The 21495-nt window shown below is 37.1% G+C and overlaps 3 protein-coding genes and 1 long non-coding RNA gene across 6 annotated transcripts in view; 1 reads left to right on the forward strand and 3 right to left on the reverse strand.

Annotated features, from left to right (window-relative positions):
- Window positions 1-133: 133 nt before the first annotated feature.
- LOC111488022 overlaps window positions 134-21495 on the reverse strand; it is a 28924-nt gene continuing 7562 nt past the window's right edge. The window contains exons 2-14 of one of the 3 annotated variants that reach the window (XM_023135599.1): window positions 8594-8860; window positions 7687-7749; window positions 7541-7614; window positions 5139-6065; window positions 4970-5063; window positions 4810-4878; window positions 4567-4683; window positions 3691-4458; window positions 1359-3590; window positions 1207-1261; window positions 915-1039; window positions 455-820; window positions 134-397 (exon numbers count right to left, since the gene is read on the reverse strand). In XM_023135599.1, coding sequence (XP_022991367.1) covers window positions 495-820; window positions 915-1039; window positions 1207-1261; window positions 1359-3590; window positions 3691-4458; window positions 4567-4683; window positions 4810-4878; window positions 4970-5063; window positions 5139-6065; window positions 7541-7614; window positions 7687-7749; window positions 8594-8669 — 4926 coding nt within the window. In that variant the 5' untranslated portion in view covers window positions 8670-8860 and the 3' untranslated portion in view covers window positions 134-397; window positions 455-494. Of the gene's footprint in view, window positions 398-448; window positions 821-914; window positions 1040-1206; window positions 1262-1358; window positions 3591-3690; window positions 4459-4566; window positions 4684-4809; window positions 4879-4969; window positions 5064-5138; window positions 6066-7540; window positions 7615-7686; window positions 7750-8593; window positions 8861-21495 lie in introns of those variants that run through there. The other 2 variants (XM_023135598.1, XM_023135597.1) reach the window with 2 other exon arrangements.
- Window positions 13811-17169, forward strand: LOC111488033. Its single transcript, XR_002719148.1, has 2 exons — window positions 13811-14060; window positions 15557-17169. It is a non-coding gene; the product is annotated as an uncharacterized LOC111488033 (long non-coding RNA).
- LOC111488025 (extensin-like) lies at window positions 14129-17661 on the reverse strand. Its single transcript, XM_023135604.1, has 3 exons — window positions 17578-17661; window positions 15554-15763; window positions 14129-15458 (listed from the first exon to the last, which is right to left on the reverse strand). The coding sequence occupies exons 2-3, from the start codon at window positions 15753-15755 to the stop codon at window positions 14401-14403; spliced, it is 1260 nt and encodes a 419-aa protein (XP_022991372.1). The 5' UTR covers window positions 15756-15763; window positions 17578-17661; the 3' UTR covers window positions 14129-14400.
- LOC111488032 (glutaredoxin-C3-like) lies at window positions 18375-19094 on the reverse strand. Its single transcript, XM_023135613.1, has one exon. It carries the CDS (start codon window positions 18980-18982, stop codon window positions 18602-18604), a length of 381 nt encoding a protein of 126 aa, XP_022991381.1. The 5' UTR covers window positions 18983-19094; the 3' UTR covers window positions 18375-18601.

Consider the following 21495-nt stretch of genomic DNA (forward strand, 5'->3'; position numbering starts at 1 on the left):
CGACAATTCTCATTAATTATATCAAATGAGGACCAGTTGAACGGGATAGAAAACCTCCACCATTTCTAATTATTCCTTTTTTCATTTTTTTTTTTTTATATATAAGTTCCTAAATTCTTAAGAATGCAAAAAGAAAAAATGAAAATATTTCAACTCTCTTCCAAGTTCCAGTACAAAGGTTTGGTATTGACCAACTCAAATTTGATCATTTACAACTGCGGGAGAAAAGAAAAGAATTGGAATACATATACCTGCCAAATGGTTTTACGCAGCTGACCGCTGACCGCTGACCTCTAGAAAACCTATACAACAACTTACAAGAGGGTTAAACAAAGAACAAAACAGACAACTGCACATTCAACAAAAATGATTGGAGAAAGAACCAAACAAGAAAGGGGGTAAAAAAAAAAAAAAAAAAAAAAAAAAAANAAGAAAGGGGGAAAAAAAAAAAAAAAAAAAAAAAAAACAATCAATTTCTGTTCTATCTATTTTGCCTAATCGTCTAAGCGTTGAATTTCTCCCATCATAATTCGGTTGCTGGTGACTTTGAAACCCAGTAGGGCTGGGTCTATTTGTCTCCCCTTCTTCCCTTTCTTTTTCCCACCTTTCCCCCCTCCCTGCATTCCATCAGATGGCTCTGAAACTACCCCTGTTGTCGGATGGGCTTCTTGCAGTGCTGTCTTTTTCAGCATATCAATAAATGAAGTCTCCGACACGTCGCTGTCGCTACAAGAAGAAGAGCGCCGAAAACGCATCTCTTTCTTCACAGCTGCCATGTTTTCTTGGTTCACCAAGATACCAGTTGGCTCCAGTCTTCCACCTGAACAGACATAGTTTTAGGATGGATCTTTTATTTTGTTTTAAAATGCAAAATGAATCAAGAAGATTGACAAAATGGATCACTTATTATTTACCGTCCAAGTTCTTCCCTCTAACAACTGGATCGGAAAACAGGACAGACAATCCATCCTGGGATGCCGAAGTGCGTGAGACAGGAGGGCGTTTCAACAAAGTGTTATCTTTATTGTGAGTGGGCACCCTGTGAAAAGACGGATGAATAAAATAGAGGTCTATAACAAATTCATATTTATACGACTAAGAATATAGTTGCGGTGAAGGAGGGCCAACGGGTTTGTATAAAATTAAAATCCCTTGTGAATCCACTTACTAACGAACTGAGAAAATTGCTTAGAAATAAGAACTTACGGGTCTTTAGCAATCTCTTCTGGAAACGTATTAGCAATCTTTTCATTGTGAAGGCCTACATTTCCAAAAAGACAAAACACAAAAGATTGCATCTCCATAATAGAAAATGGTAGAAGAAAAGGTTACTAGAAAAAGGAGAGAAAAGTATATACCAGCAGAACCAAGAGAAGAATGCCGACTAAGGGTATGAGTATCTATTGAAAATTCCCCACGATCAGTAGATGCCACTTGATCAAGCATGCTTTCTTGAATTTGAAAAGCTTGAGTTTTCATCAAACCCTCACCTTTCAATCCTCGAGCCCTGCCCTCCACATCCAATACATCTTTATTCATAGAAAGGTTACCAGCCATGGTAGAACTAGAGTGGTTAACTGCACCATTGGCTTTAAGACCAGCCAAAATTGATGCTCCCTTAACAACAGAGACAGAATCCGACCTGTATGGGACCTTCTCATTGCTTGTCAAGCTGCCAGGATGCTCGTCTTGCAGTGGTTCATAAGAATTAGAACCATAAGGCCCCATTGACGATGTGTTGTTCAAACCTCTTTCCTTGCCTGCTGAATGAAGAATGAACGACTGTTCAAGAGAGCCTGATCCAGAATAGAGGCCAGATGATGCTCTCTTGAAAGATGGTCCACTTCCAACATCCAAGGATTCTGTAGGTTGATGAACAGATTTCTGATTGAGGAGTTCCATCAATAACTGCTTTGACTTCTCATCATTAAGCCCGTCTGACATCCATAAAGTTGGATCCTCAGAAATCATTTTAGCTTCCAACTCCCTTTTCTGTTGCTCAGCATTGATATGCAGTTGTTGAATGCGAGACTCCATCCAATCATTTCCAAGTCGGTCATTTTCCTCAGACCAGCTTCCTTCAGTTCTATCAAAATGTGAAACATGAAATTGGTTACTGACTAGAGAGTGATGATGATTCTGTGGAATGGTACTGGGTGCATATTGTCCCAGTTGACCACCAGGTGGATTGTGTGCACTGGATTCTTGTAATTCTAAAGCACGAGCATGGGCCATAGCATTAACAACATCCAGATTCATCCCCTGAGCTACATCAGGATAGGATATTGATCTTTCAAGTGGAACTGAAGCAGGCTCATAAAGACCTAGTCTTAACCGATCTTGAAATGAAAGATTGCGCTCTACATGATTCAGCGGCCCTACATGAGTTTGCCTCTGTTGATGCTGGAATGATTCAAACCCTGAAGATGGTAAACGTTGTGTGACAGCATGTCCTCTGAAAAACTGCTGATCAGCCTCATCCTCTTGCCAGATAGGACCAGCAACATGTCTCTTGTCCTCCATATTGGCTCTCTGCCTTAATGCTGACAACTGTCTCGATTGTAGCATTTCCTGCTGGAGAATTTGATGATCCAATGGTTGCATGTGTCCATGCTGAGCCCGAGAAATTAATTCAGACAAATCTCTTTGTTGTTCTTTTTGTGGTGGCAAGTGACCAAACTTCGCTTTAATAAGCTGCTCGAAAGATGGATCAACAGATCTATGTTGATGATGAGACTGTTGCTGTAACTCATGTAAAAGACGTTGCTCCATGATCACCTGATCAAGAGCATTATTGGCTCTAATTGGATCAATATGTGACTGCACAAGGCCTGAATCATGCATTTGTCTATGCAACAACTGTTCAATCAGCGCCTGCTGGACTTGAGAATGATGTTGTTCATGCAAAAGCTTTTGCTGCTGCTGCAACTGCTGCTGCTGTAATTGGTGCTGTAACTGCAGCTGCCGTTGCTGTTGCTGTTGATGTTGCTGTTGCATCTGCAAGCTCAAGAAATGATCAAGATCTGGTGTACTTCTATTAGCCAACAGCTGTTGCTGGTGAATAAGACTCTGCTGTTGCATATGATGATCTAAGGTAGCTTCATTAGAGTGAGACAACAAATTCCGCTGTTGAAGTGCCTGATGATATTGATGCGACATGAGTTGATCAGCCAAATCAAACCTATTAGACTCTTGTTCTATATGTGGCAGGGAATGAGCAACGTTCGCATCCTGGTATACACTCTGGTCAGAATGCATACTTCTTCTGTAAACATCAAGCCATGTCTCTGCATTGAGAGATGCTTCCCCCTTCCCAACTACTGGTGCAGTCCTTACCATGCTTGAAGGCATGTTAACTGACTTGGCATGTTTCGAATTTGTGGCCTCAACTGGTTTCATATTTGTACCTTCCAGCTCAGACCACAACAATCCAAAAGGGTGCAACTTATTTTCATTCTGAACAGGCACACTGCGATCAGTTGACTCATTCGAAAGAGAAGGTTGGCTAATAGAATTCACCAAAGGCAGTACACCAGAAGAGTTTGGAAATTGATAACCGTCGTTTCCAGGTCTTCCAGAAAACACAATTTCTGTATAACAGAGAAATTCTTATGACGAGATTGTAAAAATAATAATAATAGCACATTAGTACAAATAAAACAAATCAACAACATAATGAACTCAACAAACCTTCATTCTGAGCCACAACATCATGAAAGCTTTGACCCTTGGAATGTAAGTGAAATGGTGATTCAGTCTCAGAAATTCCAGATGGAATTTGTTGATTGGAGAGGCTATGTAATTCAGCCAAAGAACGATGAACCTCATTGGTTGTGGATGCCTCATTCATATCAAGAGCTGGATGCTTAGAAGATAAATTTGTCTCCATTATTCCTCCCGAGGCACCAGACTGGCCTGAAAGAGATTTTGTATCAGCACAGTCAACACTTCCCTCTCTAACTTTCAAATGTGGCATAACCTCCCCCAGCTCACAGAATGGGGACTCGGGGGCATCCGCCAACCGAACAGGCAGGTCCAACCCAAAGAAACCTTGTTCATACCACAAGATTATGTCAGCCCCAATAAATGGCCCCTGCATAACCCCTTGAGGGTCAAGATAGAACAAACTCAACTCCTCAGATTTCACATCAGAACTTTTATTTGGATTTTGCTCAGAGAAGGGAATAAAGAAAATAGAACTAGGATCATCAGAAAGCTTGGATCTGACATCAAAGGAATTGGAAAACTCAATTTCATCAAAGTTATGAGGCCTTATATGATCAGAATCTGCTCGCCCACTCACACCAACATTTAATTGAGTACCAGGGTATCCACTACCAATCTCCATCACATGTTGGGAGGCTACTGTAGATACTGTGTGGGCCAATCCACCATAGTTGGACATAGAAACAGCGGCACCAGACCTTTTTTCCTCTTCCTTATGGCTGATAAATTGTCCTAATTCATAGAAATTAGAAATGAAAACAATGTAACAGATGAACACTAAGCAATATCATATTTGTTATCAGAAGACAGTGAAAAAAGATCTAGGGTGCAAAGTCTAACCATCTAGGACATCTCTCATTGAAGGATGACTCCAAATGCCCCTGTCACTAGCATCTTGGCATGCTTCATCATATGTAACTTCATGAGTCGCATTAGCAATATCTTCATTTGGAGTTGCTGCAATGAAAGAAATTCATTTGGAAAAGTATATTGATTATCCTTGATAACTAGATAAAGGAAACGTAGGGAGGAGTTAGACAAACAAGTACACGGTTAACAAAACTTGCAGACAAAACTCAATACCTGCTACATTGTCGGATCCTGAAGTAGAATCCAACCCAGTCTGATTTCCATCTATGGAGTCTACATCTCCTGGATTGGATTTCAAGAAAGATTAGTTCCTAGTTTAATTATAAAGAAGTTAACAAATGGACGGATGCCATGGCTATTGAATAACAAATACCTAAAATACATTCAGATATCTTCCCTTTCTTATGTGAATTGTTTACAACCCCGCTACTTGTGATTTTTCCTTTCCATATGTCACCAAGTGTAGTCTGCATGATATAAATAATAGAGTCGTGATCAGAATACTAATTACCAACAACATTTCAAAAGAATTCATTTGTTACCTCCTCCTCAGCATCCGGAGAAACAAAAGCTAATGGTTCTACAACACTAAGTTGAGTCACAGGCTGCAATTCTTCAATATCATTAGGCAGAGCTGAGAACGATGGATCAGATTTCTGCCTCCTATATATGTCAAGAAGCTTACCCCTAGGGTAGCAAAAGGCATGAGTTGAATATCTTGGTTTCCCAGGAACATTTTCAATCTTATTCAAGAGTGGAACTCCAGGGGATCCAGTTGATCTCCCAATAGTACTTGACCTTCCTCTTCCAATTGTAAATCCTAAATTAGACCCCCCATCTCCCCGCCCTCTCTCAAGTGAAAAACCAGGTGCAGCACGAGAGGAAGTTGAACCAACCGAATGGCTTTCCATCCTATGGCGAGGCCTCCATTTATCACGTGAATCAGAGTCACGCTCAGAAACAGGGCGATTGCCACTCACTGATTGATTGTCATTGCGAACATCTTCCTTATCAGCATCTGATCGCTTGTCCATCCGTGTTTCCTTTTCCTTGTCATCTGGTCCCCATCTCACCGTCCATTTGTTGTCGCGTCGTGCATCATGACCAGAAGTACGACTATCATACCCAGAAGCACGACCATCATGTCCAGAAGTCCGACCATCATGACCAGAAGTGCGACTATCATGCCCAGAAGTACGACCATCATGCCATCTGTCTGAATTAGGCAAGATTCTACCCTCTATCGTCTCCTTAGTTGACATGTTATCAATGCGGCGCTCAGTTTTCCTGCGGCGGCCACCAAGTAAGCCAGTTTCTCGCTCTTCCTCTCGCCAACGGCGGCCACTTTCACTTTCAGAAGTATTTTTCCTCCAATCCTTCTTGTCCTCAGACCCATCTGGGCGCCAACCCTCTTTCTGATTGAGATCAGTGGAGATAGCAAGGGACACTGGTGTTGGAGCACGCACTTCCTGTTACATATTGAACAGAATGCTTATCTACTGCAAAAAAATTAATGCACACTCTATCCAAATTTACCTTGCAATTACCTGGGAGTGGCCAAAATCAAATTAGGCTGTAATAGGATTTCAATTTCAGTCTATGTGCTAGCTAGGTTTTCTACAAATACATATAATAATAGAACGTCTATACTTTGAAAATTTTAAGGCATCAACCAACCAAGACATACTTAAAGTTAGAAAAACCCTAGTTTAAAATATGCCAGAAAGAGACTTCCATTCTCACGCCAAGCTAGTAGAAACTAAACAACAAAATTATAATCTTTTCTTACTTTTCAAGGCTAGAGCAAGAGAGAACTTAACCAGGCTCGTAACATTTTTTTTCATGTCTATTAAAATTGCGCCAAGAGAAACTTCTACGATCAGCTAAAAGGCATGGAGACAGGAATTTCAATAATATTCCTATTGATCCAAAATTGGAGCTCAAAGGTATAATAACAAAGTTGAGTAGAGAGAACACCTCAGTAGCTCCAATTCCCATATTCAAAAAATAGTCTGTGCAAGCTAAGAGGCTTAAAGAATAACTATAGTAATTTTTATGAATAGTTTTGCAAACTTAATTTTTAAAACAGTTCCTGATTTATACATCCAATTTTTAAGAAAAAGATGTCATATGTTGTTGTGGATACATTTGTTTCCTGTATGCATAAATTTAATACTACACATTTAAAAAAAAAAAAGCTATATTGATAAAACAACGATAGCCATAGATGAATATTTAATTTAGAAAACATCAAATAAAACAAATGCAAACAGCTAAATAGTATTCCAATTACCTCTTCTTCTTTTTCCACTTGTTTCTAGAGACTTTTAAAATTCTATTGTGCCAAATAACTTTTGTGTTACATTTTTTAACTCAAAATCAATTTCTATACATGACTCTAAAGAAATCCCATAGGCTGTCATATTCTGGGTGAATTGTCAATGGCTTCTTTTTTCTTTTTTTTTTTTTTTTTTTTTTTTTTTTTTTTTTTTTTTTTTTTTTTTTTTTTTTTTTTTTTTTTTTTTTTTTTTTTTTTGTAGAACGAAAATGCACGAGACTTTGAATCTTCCCAAAAGAAACTAGAGTTCTTCAAATACAAAATGGAGACAATAACACAATCTATTTGAAGGAACTCTACCATATCATAAGCATAAGCAAGATGGTTTTCTTATCTCAACAAGAACATAACAGAGATTCCTTAAAATAATTCTTTGGGGTGGAAGCATAAGGGGAACACGAACATAATACGAACTGACTGGCCAATTCCTTACTTTTAAAACTCTGCATGCACAGACATGTTTCCAGGGACTTCCTTTCCAAGAAAAACATTATCAAATAAATGACTAAAAAGGGTACAATCAGGAAATAAAAGCTTATCAATAAAACTTTCCCAACAACAGAAAGGAGAACAAATGAAATTCTGCCAAACAGGTCAAAGTATTACCACCTTAGTTTCACTTGGTCTGGCGTATAGCCATTGAGGGGACAAAGGTATGCTGTTCTCCGAAGCCACCGAGTCTGCAGCATTTGACCATGTTAGCATTGTTACTTATGATCAAAACTCGGAAAAATTATTTTAAGGCTAGCTACCTTTTGACTCATCAAGGAAGGCCGTGAGCACCTTCTCCTCATCATTCCCTCCAGAAGCTTCCACTATCATAAGGAAACGGGTGATTGCAACATGAATAAGGCAATTAACACAACATAACATAATATAAAAGGCAAGAGCCACTAAAGCGGCAGTACGTCTTGCTAAATCACGAAAAAAAGACTACAGAAACTGCAAGAATCGGCCATCTCAAAACCTTTAAGAGAAAACAAGAGAGAGGAAGAAAACAATGATCGCAACAAGTGGATCAAGGAACGAAAAAATACACAAGAAGCAGAGAAGAAAAGAGTCCATAATTAGTTACCATAGTCATTCCTTGAGTAAAGATTACAACCCCCTAACATAAAGAACTTCGACTACAACACAATAACAAGCGAACTCCAGAGGATTAGTATAGCTATGGTAAAATAACACGTATCAATGAAATTAAACCTGCCGAAACTTGGAAAGAAAAAGCAGATTCGAATTCCTCTCTCCCATATCCAATTACCACAGAACCAAAAACAGATAATAAGAAACACGAGAGAGCACGAAATCCGACACCAACAGCGAACCACCATAATGAATCAAAGAAAACAGTACAAATTCAAATTGAAAAACAAGGAAAGAAAGCGACGCGATCTGAAAACCCTAAAAAAAGAAATCTGAAAAAAGAAAAATGGCGAGGAGTAAAACATTAAAAACCCTAATTCAAGAAGTAGAAGAGAAATGCTGAAATCCCTAACCAAAGACGAAGGGGTCAGATCAAGAAAGGAAGAGCACACATTAAGTGGAAGGAATTGAATCGAAGAAGACGGGGGATCAAATCGAAGAAACAAAAGCGAGAAGAAAGAGAAGAGAATAGAAGAGAGAAAGAGAGATGTATGTATATGAAGAAATTGGGAGTACCTTTGGGCATCCACGAGTGATCGGAGGGCCGGGAGGAGAGAAGATCGTCAGGGAGATCGAACTTTCCATGAGCCATGGGGGGCAGATGAATAGAGTCCGGAGATCGAAAGCAGAGGCAGCGCAGGATTAGAGCTCTGGAGACAAGAGGGAAAGAAGTGATTTGCAGAGAGAAAGGCTGAAGAGACGAGAAGAGAAGGATCGTATGAGAAAATCTAGGGGTTTGGGAGAACGGTGAAACTGTTGCAGAGAGGAAGGAGAGAGAGAGAGGGTATGTGTGCGTGTGTGTGTGTGTGTGTGTGTGTGTGTGTGAGAGAGAGAGAGAGAGAGAATGAAGAGGGTGAGGAGGGTTTGTGTTTGGGTGGTCAGAACAGCTAAATCAACTGACCAAGTAAATGTGATTTCTTCTCTGTTTTTATTTTTATTTTTATTTTTCTAATCGTCTATAAAAAAGACGGTTTATATTTTTGTTGTATATATCATCATTATCTTTCCTTTTTTTCCTTACTCGAGCATCGATCCACATCTATATGAATAAGATTATGCGATCTTTTAGTCGTATTTTAGTTGGGTCACTGGGCCGAGGGTTGGTTCATTTGTGGAATAAATGGGCTAGTCCGGCCCTTTTGATAAAGCGTGAATGGGCCTTCTGGAACTCACAGTGGCGGCCCAATGGATCAGCCCTTTTCTTAAAGTTTGGATGGGCCTCCTGGTACAAGTGTCAGTATGGACACATATTAACATACTCTTACACACATATATTGTTGAGTTAAGTGCCCTATTTTTTTGTTAAAGACATCCCAATTTAACACGGTGTTAAAAAACTTCAAAATTTGTGGACTATTTGTATTTTGCCTCGGATTGAAATTATAAAAAGTTATGGAGAAATTATGGAGAGGTTGTGGACCATGTTGCCACGTCGTGCATGATGAAATTATAGGATGGGAGTTGACTTTTTCAGTTTGTTGACAAAAATTCCATCTTTTGATTCTTAATTATTCTTGTTTTTATTCTTTATTATAAAAAAAAAATTTGGAGGCATCCGGCGAGCGGTTTATGAATTTATATCTCGATTGCTCTACGTGTCTAATTACAATGATGGTATAGTGTATACGAAAAATATTTATTCTATTTTAGACCCTTTTTATGCGATTTGGTTATATCTTAGCTTCGGTGAAGTAACACATATATTCGATGTTAATCCACCTGTGGAAAAAATAATGGAATGAATGTTTTAAAAAAGTTTTGAAATTATGATAAAATAGTCATTGAGTTGTATCCATTTGTTATTGATTCATTAGGTGCATGAATTGTATACCCCGAAAAAAATAAATGTTATACAAAGTCAAACTTAGTAAAAAAATAAATGTATATATTCCGTTTTCTGCTGAATTTCTTAGCTTATTCTTTCTAAAATAATAATAACAGTAATATTCTTATAACAAATTGTTATATTAAATATTACCCATCTACTTCCACTTCTAATTTGCCACACAATCTACACTGCATTCACTTTATTTTGTTTAATTACATTTTCCAAAATATACATAAATAATTATTAAATGTTAAGTAGGGAGGACCGGATGAACCATGAGTTTAAGTCAATTATTATAAATCTTCAATGCCATATGGTTCCCAATCCTTATTGCCTCATATGACATCCATTAGTTAACCATCGTTACATCTGCGATTGGATTCATTCATTTTTTCCTACTTAGCATTTATTTCCATATCAAAGATGCATATTTTTTAAATTCATCTTTGCGCAAATCTCCACAACTATGCTATGTTTCTTAATTCAATTTTAGTAAACATAATGGATCCATTGAAATCAAAATGATTCGATTCCATTCTTGATTCTTGCTTCTTGAAAGACAAACCTTACACTCACTTAAAACAACCCCTTCAGCAACAAAAACTAAGCATATCCTAAAATCTAAACCCACATTTAACTTCCACAGAGAGATAAGAGAATCAGAAGTGGAACTGATTTACAACGAGAGATGAAGAACGGGGACTGAGAAGATGGTAAGATCCAAATCTCTTCGGAGTAGGGTATCCACATCCACGGCGGAGATCGGCGGCGCCGTCGTCCATCTCCATCAGCACTCTGTAAAAACTCTCTACATCGCACGGCAACGACAGCGGCGCCTGGCAGTTGTATCCGTATTCCGCTTCCGCCTCTTCCAACAGCGACCGGAACAGAGGATGATTCGCATACTCTGTTGGGATCACAAATCTCTGCCTCTCCGCTCCGACGTACACCGTGAAACAACCTTCCGGTGCCACTCTACGCGTCCGGCCATAGATCCGCCACCGTTCCTCCTCGTCCTCGTCCTTGTCTTCTCCGCCGGAAATGAGCTCCCGGCGAGGCCACGATTTTGACTTCCTCGTTAAGAATCGTTTTATTCCGGCGGAGGACGGTGAATTTCTTCCCCCTCGCCCGATCGTCTTGCAGCGCTCCCAGGTTTTCAAGATCAGTCCCTTGTTCTTCACTTTCTCTCGACTCAAATCCATAGATGGAACGAACAATGGAAGTAGCGAAATTTAGAAACGAAAATCCTCGAAATTGTAATCTAGTGAGATGAATCGAACAGAATCTTAACCGCGATCGTAGACCAGATAAAACAGGATCTTAACCCTAGGCCTCATTGTGTTACTCATCGTGATTAACGAGAAATCAATTCGATGAATTTGGGAGAGGAACAAGGAGCAAAGTTGATCGTGAAAATTTCTTGAAGATTATGAAGAAAAACAAAATAGAATGGAAAAGAAAAGAAAAAAAGGAATCTCTCTGGTCTTCGTCTTGAGTCGATTGAAAATGGCGTCGGTGTGAAGTTGGAGGGAGGAAGAAGAGGTTTATATATAAAGCCAACCCCGAGTGGAATTTCAATATTTTTCAATTTCTCGCTCTCTCTTTCTATTTTTTTTTTTTTTAATTTAAATTATTGATATTATTTTATGTGACATCACTCACTTGTCAACGGCTGTGTCTCTTAGTGCAAGATTTAAAAATTAAAAGAAAAAAAAAAGGGAAATGATTAAAGATTTATAATGTTTATTATTGTATTTTATAAGGATGGAGGTTGGTTTTGAGAAACGAACTATACTTGAATTTTGGGACAGTTTTCTTCCCTTAAAATATAATTAAATTTAGTACTGGATTTATTCAATTATTGTGTTTATTTTAGTCCTTTATAAAATTTTAAAAATCCAACCAATTACGATTCTAGTAAGTCAATGACGTGGCACTGAGGAGTTGACTAAGCTGACAAATTAAGTTCAAATTAAACAATTCCGAGTGGTTAATTTATTTATTTATTTTTTTTACATTCAAGAGATTGCTACTAAATATTGTTATTATTTTCGGAATAATTATGATTTAATTAAGGAGCATTAACTTATTGTCAATCCAGCAACAATTCATTTGGAACTTCCATTGACCATTTGCATCGTTTTGAGAGAGCAACATACTTCATTGCTGTCAGCATTTAATTTCACGATGGAAATTTAAAAGAAAAATGCAAAGATATAAAGAAGGAAGAAATTGATTAAAAAAAAAAAAAAAATTCTAAAAAATGAGAACAATGAGATATAAATAAACAATAAATATTATATAAATAGAAAAAAGTCAACTTGTATTATTAAATTTAAAATGGGCGAAAAATTCAAAATAACACTCAATTCATTTTTTTTGTTTTTGTCCCTTGGGTGGCATTAAAAGTCCAGGTTAATTGTATTAAGACCACAGACTAAAAAAGATTTATTGTCAGTAATTTTGATTTATTAAAACATTTTGGTCAAATTCTAATGGCCAAAATCAGAGTAAGAGTCATTATAATTAAAACTAACAGAACAATATATCAGTAATTAATACTTTATATGGTAAATTCTATTTGTTACTTAATAATAAGTATATCATTTTTTTTTTTGTTAATTTATAAATCACGATTGTTTAACCTTCTATATTTGTATGGTTACAAATTCGACCGTGATGTTTCATATTTATGATATAAATCAAGTCCATACTTTGTAACTTTATTATTATGCAAGTACTTGGACGTAAATAAAAGAATAAAAAGAAAGTAAGGAATACAAATAAAGAAAAAGAAATATGGGATTGGAGTCAAAAGAGAATGATGGTGGAGTAAATTATTGAGTGGGTAGGAGGACTTAGTCAAACCACATTATAAATTTGCATTTTAATAATATGCAAATTACTAACTATTAATCACCACCGAAGCTTATAATTACTCTCTATTTACTTCAATTTTATACCCAATTCACCTCCTCTTCCGTCCATTTTTTTTCTACTCCATTTCAACCACCATTTTGTTGGGTCCAAATATTTTATAATATTTCTTTTTTATTAAGGTTACCCGCCGATTCATTTAAAATTTTAGATTAGATCAAATAATTTTTAAGTAGAAGTCCTTAAGCTAGTATCTTTTTTTTTTTTTAAATACATTTTGTTATTGATAAATTGAAACTGCTTGATAAGTATGAAAATAATAAATTCTTTTGGTAGAGACTTGATATTGGTATGATTGATTAAAGATAACGTTCCAAAATCAAAAGTCTTATGGGCGGCGGAAAGGGTTGGAATTTGGAAGTATTTGCATTTTTTTTTTCTTTTTTTTTTTTTTTTTTTTTTTTTTTTTGTATCAAATAAATTATTTTAAAATACAAAAATTCATCTATACCAGTTCACACTTTGATAAACACTTTAAAACAAAAATTGGATGTACATTTTATGTATTCTTAAAATAGAATTGCCTAACTTAATATATATAAGTTTGATTCTTTTAATTAATCTTACATATATTGCAAATTAAAACTTACTCACTAACGAGACACAAATAAGTTTAACAAACCTACTTTTATTTTAATTTTCATACACGTACGTATATATGATCACGATGAAAGTGATGGTGTTAAAGCGGTGAAAGGATATTAGAATGCCGTATTTACTAACACGAAATTGAAATAGTTTCAAATAATAATTAATGAGTTGGAGTGTGTGTGGCTGTTGAAGGGAATCTGCAGCACAACACCAAAATACAGAAGCATATTGTTAATGGAACTGTAAATCGTATTTGTAATTCTTCAACAGCACTGTAAGAGCATGACACAGAATTGTATGTTCACCACTTTCTTCCATTTCACTTCTTTCTTCTGCAGTCAAGAATGGGTGATGCATTCGGAAGATGGAGGAAGAGGCAAAAAGGTTACCTTTTTATTTTAAACCCAATCTTGTGGGTTTCCTCTCATAATCACATCAAAAATGTGTAAGAATCAGAAAAAGGATGGAAAAAAAAAAAAAAAACAAACAGGAACCGAGTGATATCATCTCCCACCGTCACCGCTCAAATTAGGTAGAAAAGTTACTCTGTATTCAAAGCAATTCAATTCCTTCTCTCATTCTTTCCGTTGGCGGTCTTTCGATGCGGTGGTATAATCCCGAAGCAAGGTACCCAGGAACTCTATGATCTTTTTTTTTTTTTTTTCCTTTGAGCATCATTCACTAAGAACTTGAGATGAGAATGTAAGCTCTCTTGCAAATTTGAAGATTAATGAAACAATACATTGATAATATCCAGCTTCTTGCTTCATAATATAAACAGACACATCCCCCTTGTTTTCTGTACATGAATTATAATGTTTTTGCTAGAAAAATCATAGGCACACTAGGTGTTTGTTGTTTTGCCTGAATGGACTGGGCACCCGAAAAATACATAACCACGGATCAAACAGTATCATATTCAAACAAAGTTTGTAGTGGTAAATAGGAGGGAAGACAAAGAACAACATTAGGGCTTTTGATTTTGGAGGCCCTGTGGAGGAGATGGGGGGAAATGTGGTATCCATGTTCTGGGGTCTCTAAGGTCAAATGCAGGAGGTGGGGGAGAGAAAAATGGAGGAATATGGGGAATCCATGTTCTGGGGTCTCGAGGATCAAATGCAGGAGGTGGGGGAGCAGCAAATGGAGGGATATGGGGAATCCATGTTCTGGGGTCTCGAGGATCAAATGCAGGAGGTGGGGGAGTAGCAAATGGAGGGATATGGGGAATCCAGGTTCTCGGGTCTCGGGGATCAAAAGCAGGAGGTGGGGGAGGGGAAAATGGAGGAACATGGGGTATCCAGGTCCTTGGATCACTGAGACTGAATGGAGGTGGTGGCGGTGGTGATGATGATGATAGAGGTGGTGGAGGAGAAAATGGGGAAACATATGGTATCCAGGTCCTTGGATCGCTAAGACTGAATGGAGGCGGCGGAGGTGGTGCAGATGGTGGGGGTGGACTTGAAAGTGAAGGAAAGAAAGGAGGCAAAGGTGGGAAAGGAAATGGTAATGATGGCGGGATAGGACACGAAGGGTGAGGTAAATATGGAACAGGGGGCAATGGAGGAAGTGGAGGCAAAGGAAAGGAAGGGAATGGTGGCAGAGGAGGAAAGGGGAAAGGGAATGAATAAGGAGGGAAGAAGGGGAGAAAAAACTTTGAGGAGGTCAAGGGATCTGGAGTTTTCTCTTTCTGATCTCCACATAAGCTTGCATTCTTCTTAAGAGGCCTGTAACTCAAGGCATTTAAGCTGAATATACAGAGATTATCTTGCTTAGACTTAATCGATATCTCTTCGCTTGCAGTTCTTAAACCTGGAACATTGCAGACTTCCGGTGAGGTTCCTATTAAGGTTGCTTGGCAAAATGACTGCATTGTCATACCATCCACACAATTGGTTCCATCCACAGATGGAATTTCCAACCTATATACTCCATATTTATCTGTAGTTCTGTTGACAGAGAAGCTCATTTGCTCGGCCATTTTGGGAGCAACTGCTCTAAATTTGCACTGTAAATGGACATCCACACCTGACCACCACACCACATAGTGTCTATTAACACACATAATGCTAGGCAGTTCAAATTCTAGACTTTATAACAACTGTGAAATCTATTTTTCTTACCAGGCAAGAAGTAGCTGTGTTTGGAGATACTGTTGCTCAAACATGTGTCGCAATAAACTGCACCTACTACCGAGATTCGAGTGACCGACGTTGGGGTTTCAGCTGTAAGGCCAAACAAGTTAGCGAAGAAAGATAGTAAAAAAAGGAGGAGAGAAATGGTTGGATCCATAAGAAAGACTGAAGGAGGGAGAAGGTTGAGCATCAATGGGTAAGTCCTTAAAATTTTGAAGCGTTTGTTTGCTATATACTGTTTGCATATAATGTGCCCGTGAGTTCTTGGTGTTAGACCAACTGTAATGAGAAAAGAGAAAATGATTATATATTCACTACAAACAAAGACATGTGAAGAAGGTTTTTGGCTGAATGTGGGGGCAAGCGTAAAATGAAAGGGATTTGTAGTTTAAGTCTTTTTAGGCAGATTCGGAGATAAATGGGATTGATTAAAAGGGTGTTTGATTTCCTAGATCTGGAAAGATGTTATGAAGAAGCCTTTCTTGTTTCTACCGACTGTCCAATAAATGGAACTTCCATTGTCTTTAGCACCCAAGAAAGGCCGTGAAAAAAGAAGAAGAAATGTGGAGCCTTGTTAGGCAATTTCATAGACTTCATTAGGAACTGCAGTGAATAAAATAAAAGCTCCGGTTGATTAGGAAAAGGATTCTTTTAAGCCTAATCCTCCACCCTTCTAGACAGTCTAGTTTTTGCATGGGTGCCACGGCGTCTAGACTACCATATATTATCCTTTTTTTTTTTTTTTTTTCTCTTTTCCCATTCCATTTGATTATTCTACATCCGTGTATACGAAGCTAAGAAGATCTTAATATCGATGCTTGTAATAATTAACAAATATGGCATGTAACACTAATGTGAACATAAATGTTTAGGCTACATGTACCAAATTTGAGTTTAAAACTAGGGACTTAAGATTTACCATTTTGATTTCTTTTTATGAGAAACGAGGAAAATATATTATACTAAATGGGAGAACGCAGCCTAGAGGCCGTAGGGAATAGAGGGTTATCATGGAACAACCTCTCATCTCAATTAAATTTTAAGTTTTTTGGGATTGGGATGTTCATATGATCCAATGACCCAAACAACTTAATGATTCAACCTGAAAATAAATGGTTGGGTTGGGTCATGGTACGTAGTCAAGTCATTCGGGCTATCAACTCAACAAATCCAAAATTATGGGGTGGTCCAAAAAATTTCTCCCACCCAACCTTATTGCACCCGTAACTAGAGATTTATGTTAAATGCAATATGCAATATGAATTGAAATGTTGAATGAGGTAAGTTATATATGTGTACATGTTTGAAAGCTGTGTATTTAATGGGTTAGATAGAATCATATACGGATATTGGAAAGTGATTCTTATTTGTGAGCAGTTGAAAGTTACTATTTTACTGTCTGATACAATGATGGATGTTTCCAACTACTGCTCATTCCATTATTTTAACTGTTCACTTCTTTCTTCTTTCTTTCTTTCTTTCTTTCTTTCATTCTGTAACATGTAAATGCAAACTGTTGTAGGGGCTTGAATTTATGTACCACCTTCTATCTATCTATTGTCTTGTACCCACAAGAATGAATGAATGAGTTATTGAAACTTCAACTTTAGAGTCTCCACACCTTTACCTTTGAATTTAACCCCCGTGTACCCCCATAAGGAAACAACTTTTACATATACAAGTTTTACATATATGGACAAAGAAGATGATAGAAACCAAGGGATACTCACTAATTGCTCCAAAATTGAACCCTATGTTGGAAAAGCCATTAACTTCCCCAATATTCTTCCTTACCAAACAACAATTGATTTGAATTAAAAATGTGCTTCCCAATTGCTTATGTCTATAAATCAGGCTACAATCTCTTAGGCAACCACTTTTTCGACTATACATATTGAGTTGATGTTGTATGTTTTTCAAGCTTATATGTATGAATCAAGTATGTGTTAGTTCTTCGTTAATCTGATACCATATATTTTCAGGTGAGTGTAGTATATATTGGAAAAAAGAAGGAGGAGGAGAAGAAGAGAGAACAGCAGCATGAGTTAATTATACTTCATGATTAGATCTATAAATTATGATTGTGTAGACAGATTATACTAGATGTAGGAAGAGAGAGAGCCAAAGAGTATGAAAATAAAAAGGGACAGAAAAATAATTGAAGGAACAACATTATTTTGCCTCTCCATGCTTTTATCTTGTTTCCAATGGACAATAAATTACTATATATATATATATATTGTTCTTTTTTCTGAAGTTAATAATAATAGTAATAATGGCATGAAAAGTAGTAAGAATAATTTATTTGATTTTGAGAGAATCTGGTCTTATCCCTTCATGTCCTGGTTAAGCTCAACTTTAAGTTTATGTATGTTTTAACTATAATTTGGTCCTATATATCCCTTCATGTCTTGATTAGCTTTAATGAGGGTTCATCGTTGGTTTAAATCTAATTTTAGTTTATTAACTCATTTTTAGTTTGATGAATGTTGGTAGGGAATCAAAATTACTCCTCAAGAAATGCATTTTAGTCTCTAATTTTCTTCTATTCACACTCTTAGTGATATTGCCATGGGTGGTAGAGCAAATGTAGAGCATAATGAAGTTTGGAAGGTATAAGTAAGTGTATGGTTACCTAAAAACAGAGAAGATAGACACTGCTGCATCTAGTTTGTAACTATACTTGTTTCGGGACTTCATTTGTATCCAACATATTATGGAAAGGATATTTAGATCTCAGTCAAACATTATAAATATTATATTCCTTTAAATCAATCCTAAAATTTGTAGAAATTTGTGTTCACTCCCCTAAACAGTTATCCATTTCACATTTGGATACTTAAATCTCTCATCACATTCAATGAAATTTGGTAGGAAGAATTTAATGAAGGACTGTCAACAAAAGTTTAGATGCATTAGGCAGCAGAAAGCTCTAAAATCTTGGGTAAACTTTAAACATATATGGAGAAAGAGAGAGCAAAAAAACAAAAAATTGAAAAGAAAAAAAAAGGGCATTGCTGTTGAATAAAGTTAGATCTAAAGCCACAAGGCCCCAGCTTCCTTGAGAAGAGGGACCAAACTGCCATTGATATGAGAAGCCATAACTCTGTCCATGGACCCCACCAGCTTCCCGCCAATAAAGACGACGGGCACCGGCGGCGAGGCGGCTCCGACGAGCCTCATCAAAGCCCTTTCAATTTCTTTTCCTCTGGGGTCGTGGTCCAGCTCGTACACCGTTGAGCTCACTCCCATTCCGCACAGCAGCCGCTTCAGGGCGTGGCACATGCAGCAGCTGCTCACGCTGAATATCACCACTGCGCTCCCCGCCGCCAGCCGGACCACCCGGTCCACTGGGTCTCTCGCTGCCGTCGCCGGCATGTAGTACTCCCATGAGCGCTCTGCCTGGTAATGCATCATTTTCGCGGTGACTGATGATTAAAAGAAAAAGAGTAATCTTTTTGGGGGAATTTGGTTGGCTTTGTGAGTATGGTTTGTTGGTAATGGCGGTTGGGGGATAAGGAGACGTGGGGTTTATATAGGGGAGAGAGGAATTAGTTATACTCGTGGGAGTCGATAGTAAATTTATGATTTTGTGAGTTAAACCAATTTATTTATTATAAAAAAAAAAACCCATAAATTTGTCTGCTGTTGTCGCGAGGCGTGGGAGGAAGATGTTCTGTAATGTTTTGGTTTCAAAAGGATTACTGTCTGTACTCTCTCATCTTTTTTGTTTCTCTTTCTATGCTAGAAATACAGAACAGAAAACAGAGCATTTGTATTTACATAAAAACAGGAAAACGGGGCGTCAGAATTGTGAATGGAAGGCGGCTACGAGGAGTAATAACTTGTCTACGCTACACAATACATACACTCTACACCTTAATAAAGGAGAGACAAAGCCTTATTTCGGAGATTTTTAATAGACGGCTGTGTCTGTCCTTGTTGTCGGCTTCTTTTGTACATTCAGAAAAAAAGAAGCAACTTTTATGGGAAGATGAAGAAGAAGAAGAAGAAGAAGAAGAAGAAGAAGAAATGTCTGACGCGACCCCCTTAAGCGCATGTTTTGCTTTTACCTGAACCAGTATTAACCCAAACAGGGAAAAAAAAAAAAAGAAAAAAGGATAAATTGTTGTTTCATCCTTCTCTAGTGTTGTTGTATGAGGCAATGATGTTGTGGTGGAGAGTGCATAAATTAGGGCATAACGTGCATGCGCCAAGGCCTCATCGGCGTCATATTAAGCATGTGTGGATGTCTGGTGATAAAAGAATATCATTCTTGATAAGTAATGGATGATGCACTGTTGGAGTGTGTGAATGGTCCTGATGATCCATGGCACAAGCATGGAGTTTTTTTTGATTGGGTTTGGAGATTGTTCAGATATGAATAACAAAACATGAGAAATTAAAGGTTGATAAAGATTTTGAAGGATCATGAGAATGTTTAATGAAAAAAGGAAAGGGAGAGGAGAAAGGTGAGGGGTTTTGTTTTGTGTTTTTTTTGGACCTCTCATCCCATCCCATCCCATCCCATCTCATCTCATCTGGGAAGAAGCAAAGTTTTGAATGCAAAAAAGAAAACATACATGCTACTTCGAATGTTGGTTCCATTTTGATGTAAAAAGAGGGAAATGGGTTTCAGAGTTGCAGAGTTTGGGGGTTCATACATTGCTTTGCTTTGCTTTGCTTTGTGTGCGTCTCCCATGTCTCCACTTCTCATAACATCCCCCCTTTTCTATTCCCACCCTCCAATTTCTTGTTTTCTATATTTTGTTTCCTTTTGTCTTGTTTTGATTAATTACACCAAAAGTGCATACGGCTTGGAACCAACCAAAACAAAAAGAAAAGGAGATGATGAAGAAGAAGAAGAAGAAGAAGAAGAAGAGGGGCAGGGCGTGGCCTGAAAATTCAGAACACCTGCGACACAAAGTACAGAATGAAGCTCAGACGCTTGAGCCTTCTCCGTTACTACAATTTCTAAATATTTATTTTTTGGTTTCATCTATTAATGATTTGATTTGACATGACACATAGTAAACTGTAAAAGGGCGTAGCCCCAATCAGGTAAATTTGGCAGGCTGGGTTGCCAATAAAAATAAATAAATAAACTAAAAATATTACAACCTAGGTTTTTACCTTTCAGAACAATCCATGGGCCTTCATTTTGGGCCCCACGGAGATTCTAATTCTGGGATGGACCCATTAAGAGCCCACAACGGCAAACGCTATCAACGATTTTATAATTTTTATTTTTTCTCATCACCATAATTCCATTTATTTCAACCAATCAATTAAAAATTGAGAGTTAAAAATAGTAACATGAGAAACATTTCATGCCATAAAATAACTCTTTATTTATTTATTTATTATTTTGTAAAATCTTTTACAATATCAATTTTGTTTTTATTTTACAATATGTATCCTTTTGTTTCTTTTTCATATACATAACACCAATTTTTTCAATTAAACTATTAAAAATAGGAAAGTATGTTAATTTGAAATGTTACTCAAAATTAAATGAATAGATATAGAAAAAAAGTAAAAGGAAGACCTGACACATGGCACTATATCATTGGATCAGCTAAGGCGAAAATGGTAGGTTGCTCTAATACCAAACACCATTTTCAAAATTAAAATAAATAAATAAATAAAATAAATGTAGAACTGAAAAAATCACAATATATTATTCTTGTAAAACAAAAGTAAACGCATGATTATAGAGGAAAAAAAAAAAAGAAAAAAAGAAAAGAAACGACCGACATTGTTTACTTTTAATCCACCGTATATCACGCCACTTGTGTATTTCATTTTTAAATAATAATAATTGCTTTCATACATAAAGAAAAGGACATGACCATGACATGCTTGTGTTTTCTTGATTTATTTTCATTCTATATTACAACATCAATGTAAAAAAAAAAAAAAAAAAAAAA

The sequence above is a fragment of the Cucurbita maxima genome, unplaced genomic scaffold (genome assembly GCF_002738345.1).
Source record: "Cucurbita maxima cultivar Rimu unplaced genomic scaffold, Cmax_1.0 Cma_Scf00013, whole genome shotgun sequence".
NCBI lineage: Eukaryota > Viridiplantae > Streptophyta > Magnoliopsida > Cucurbitales > Cucurbitaceae > Cucurbita > Cucurbita maxima.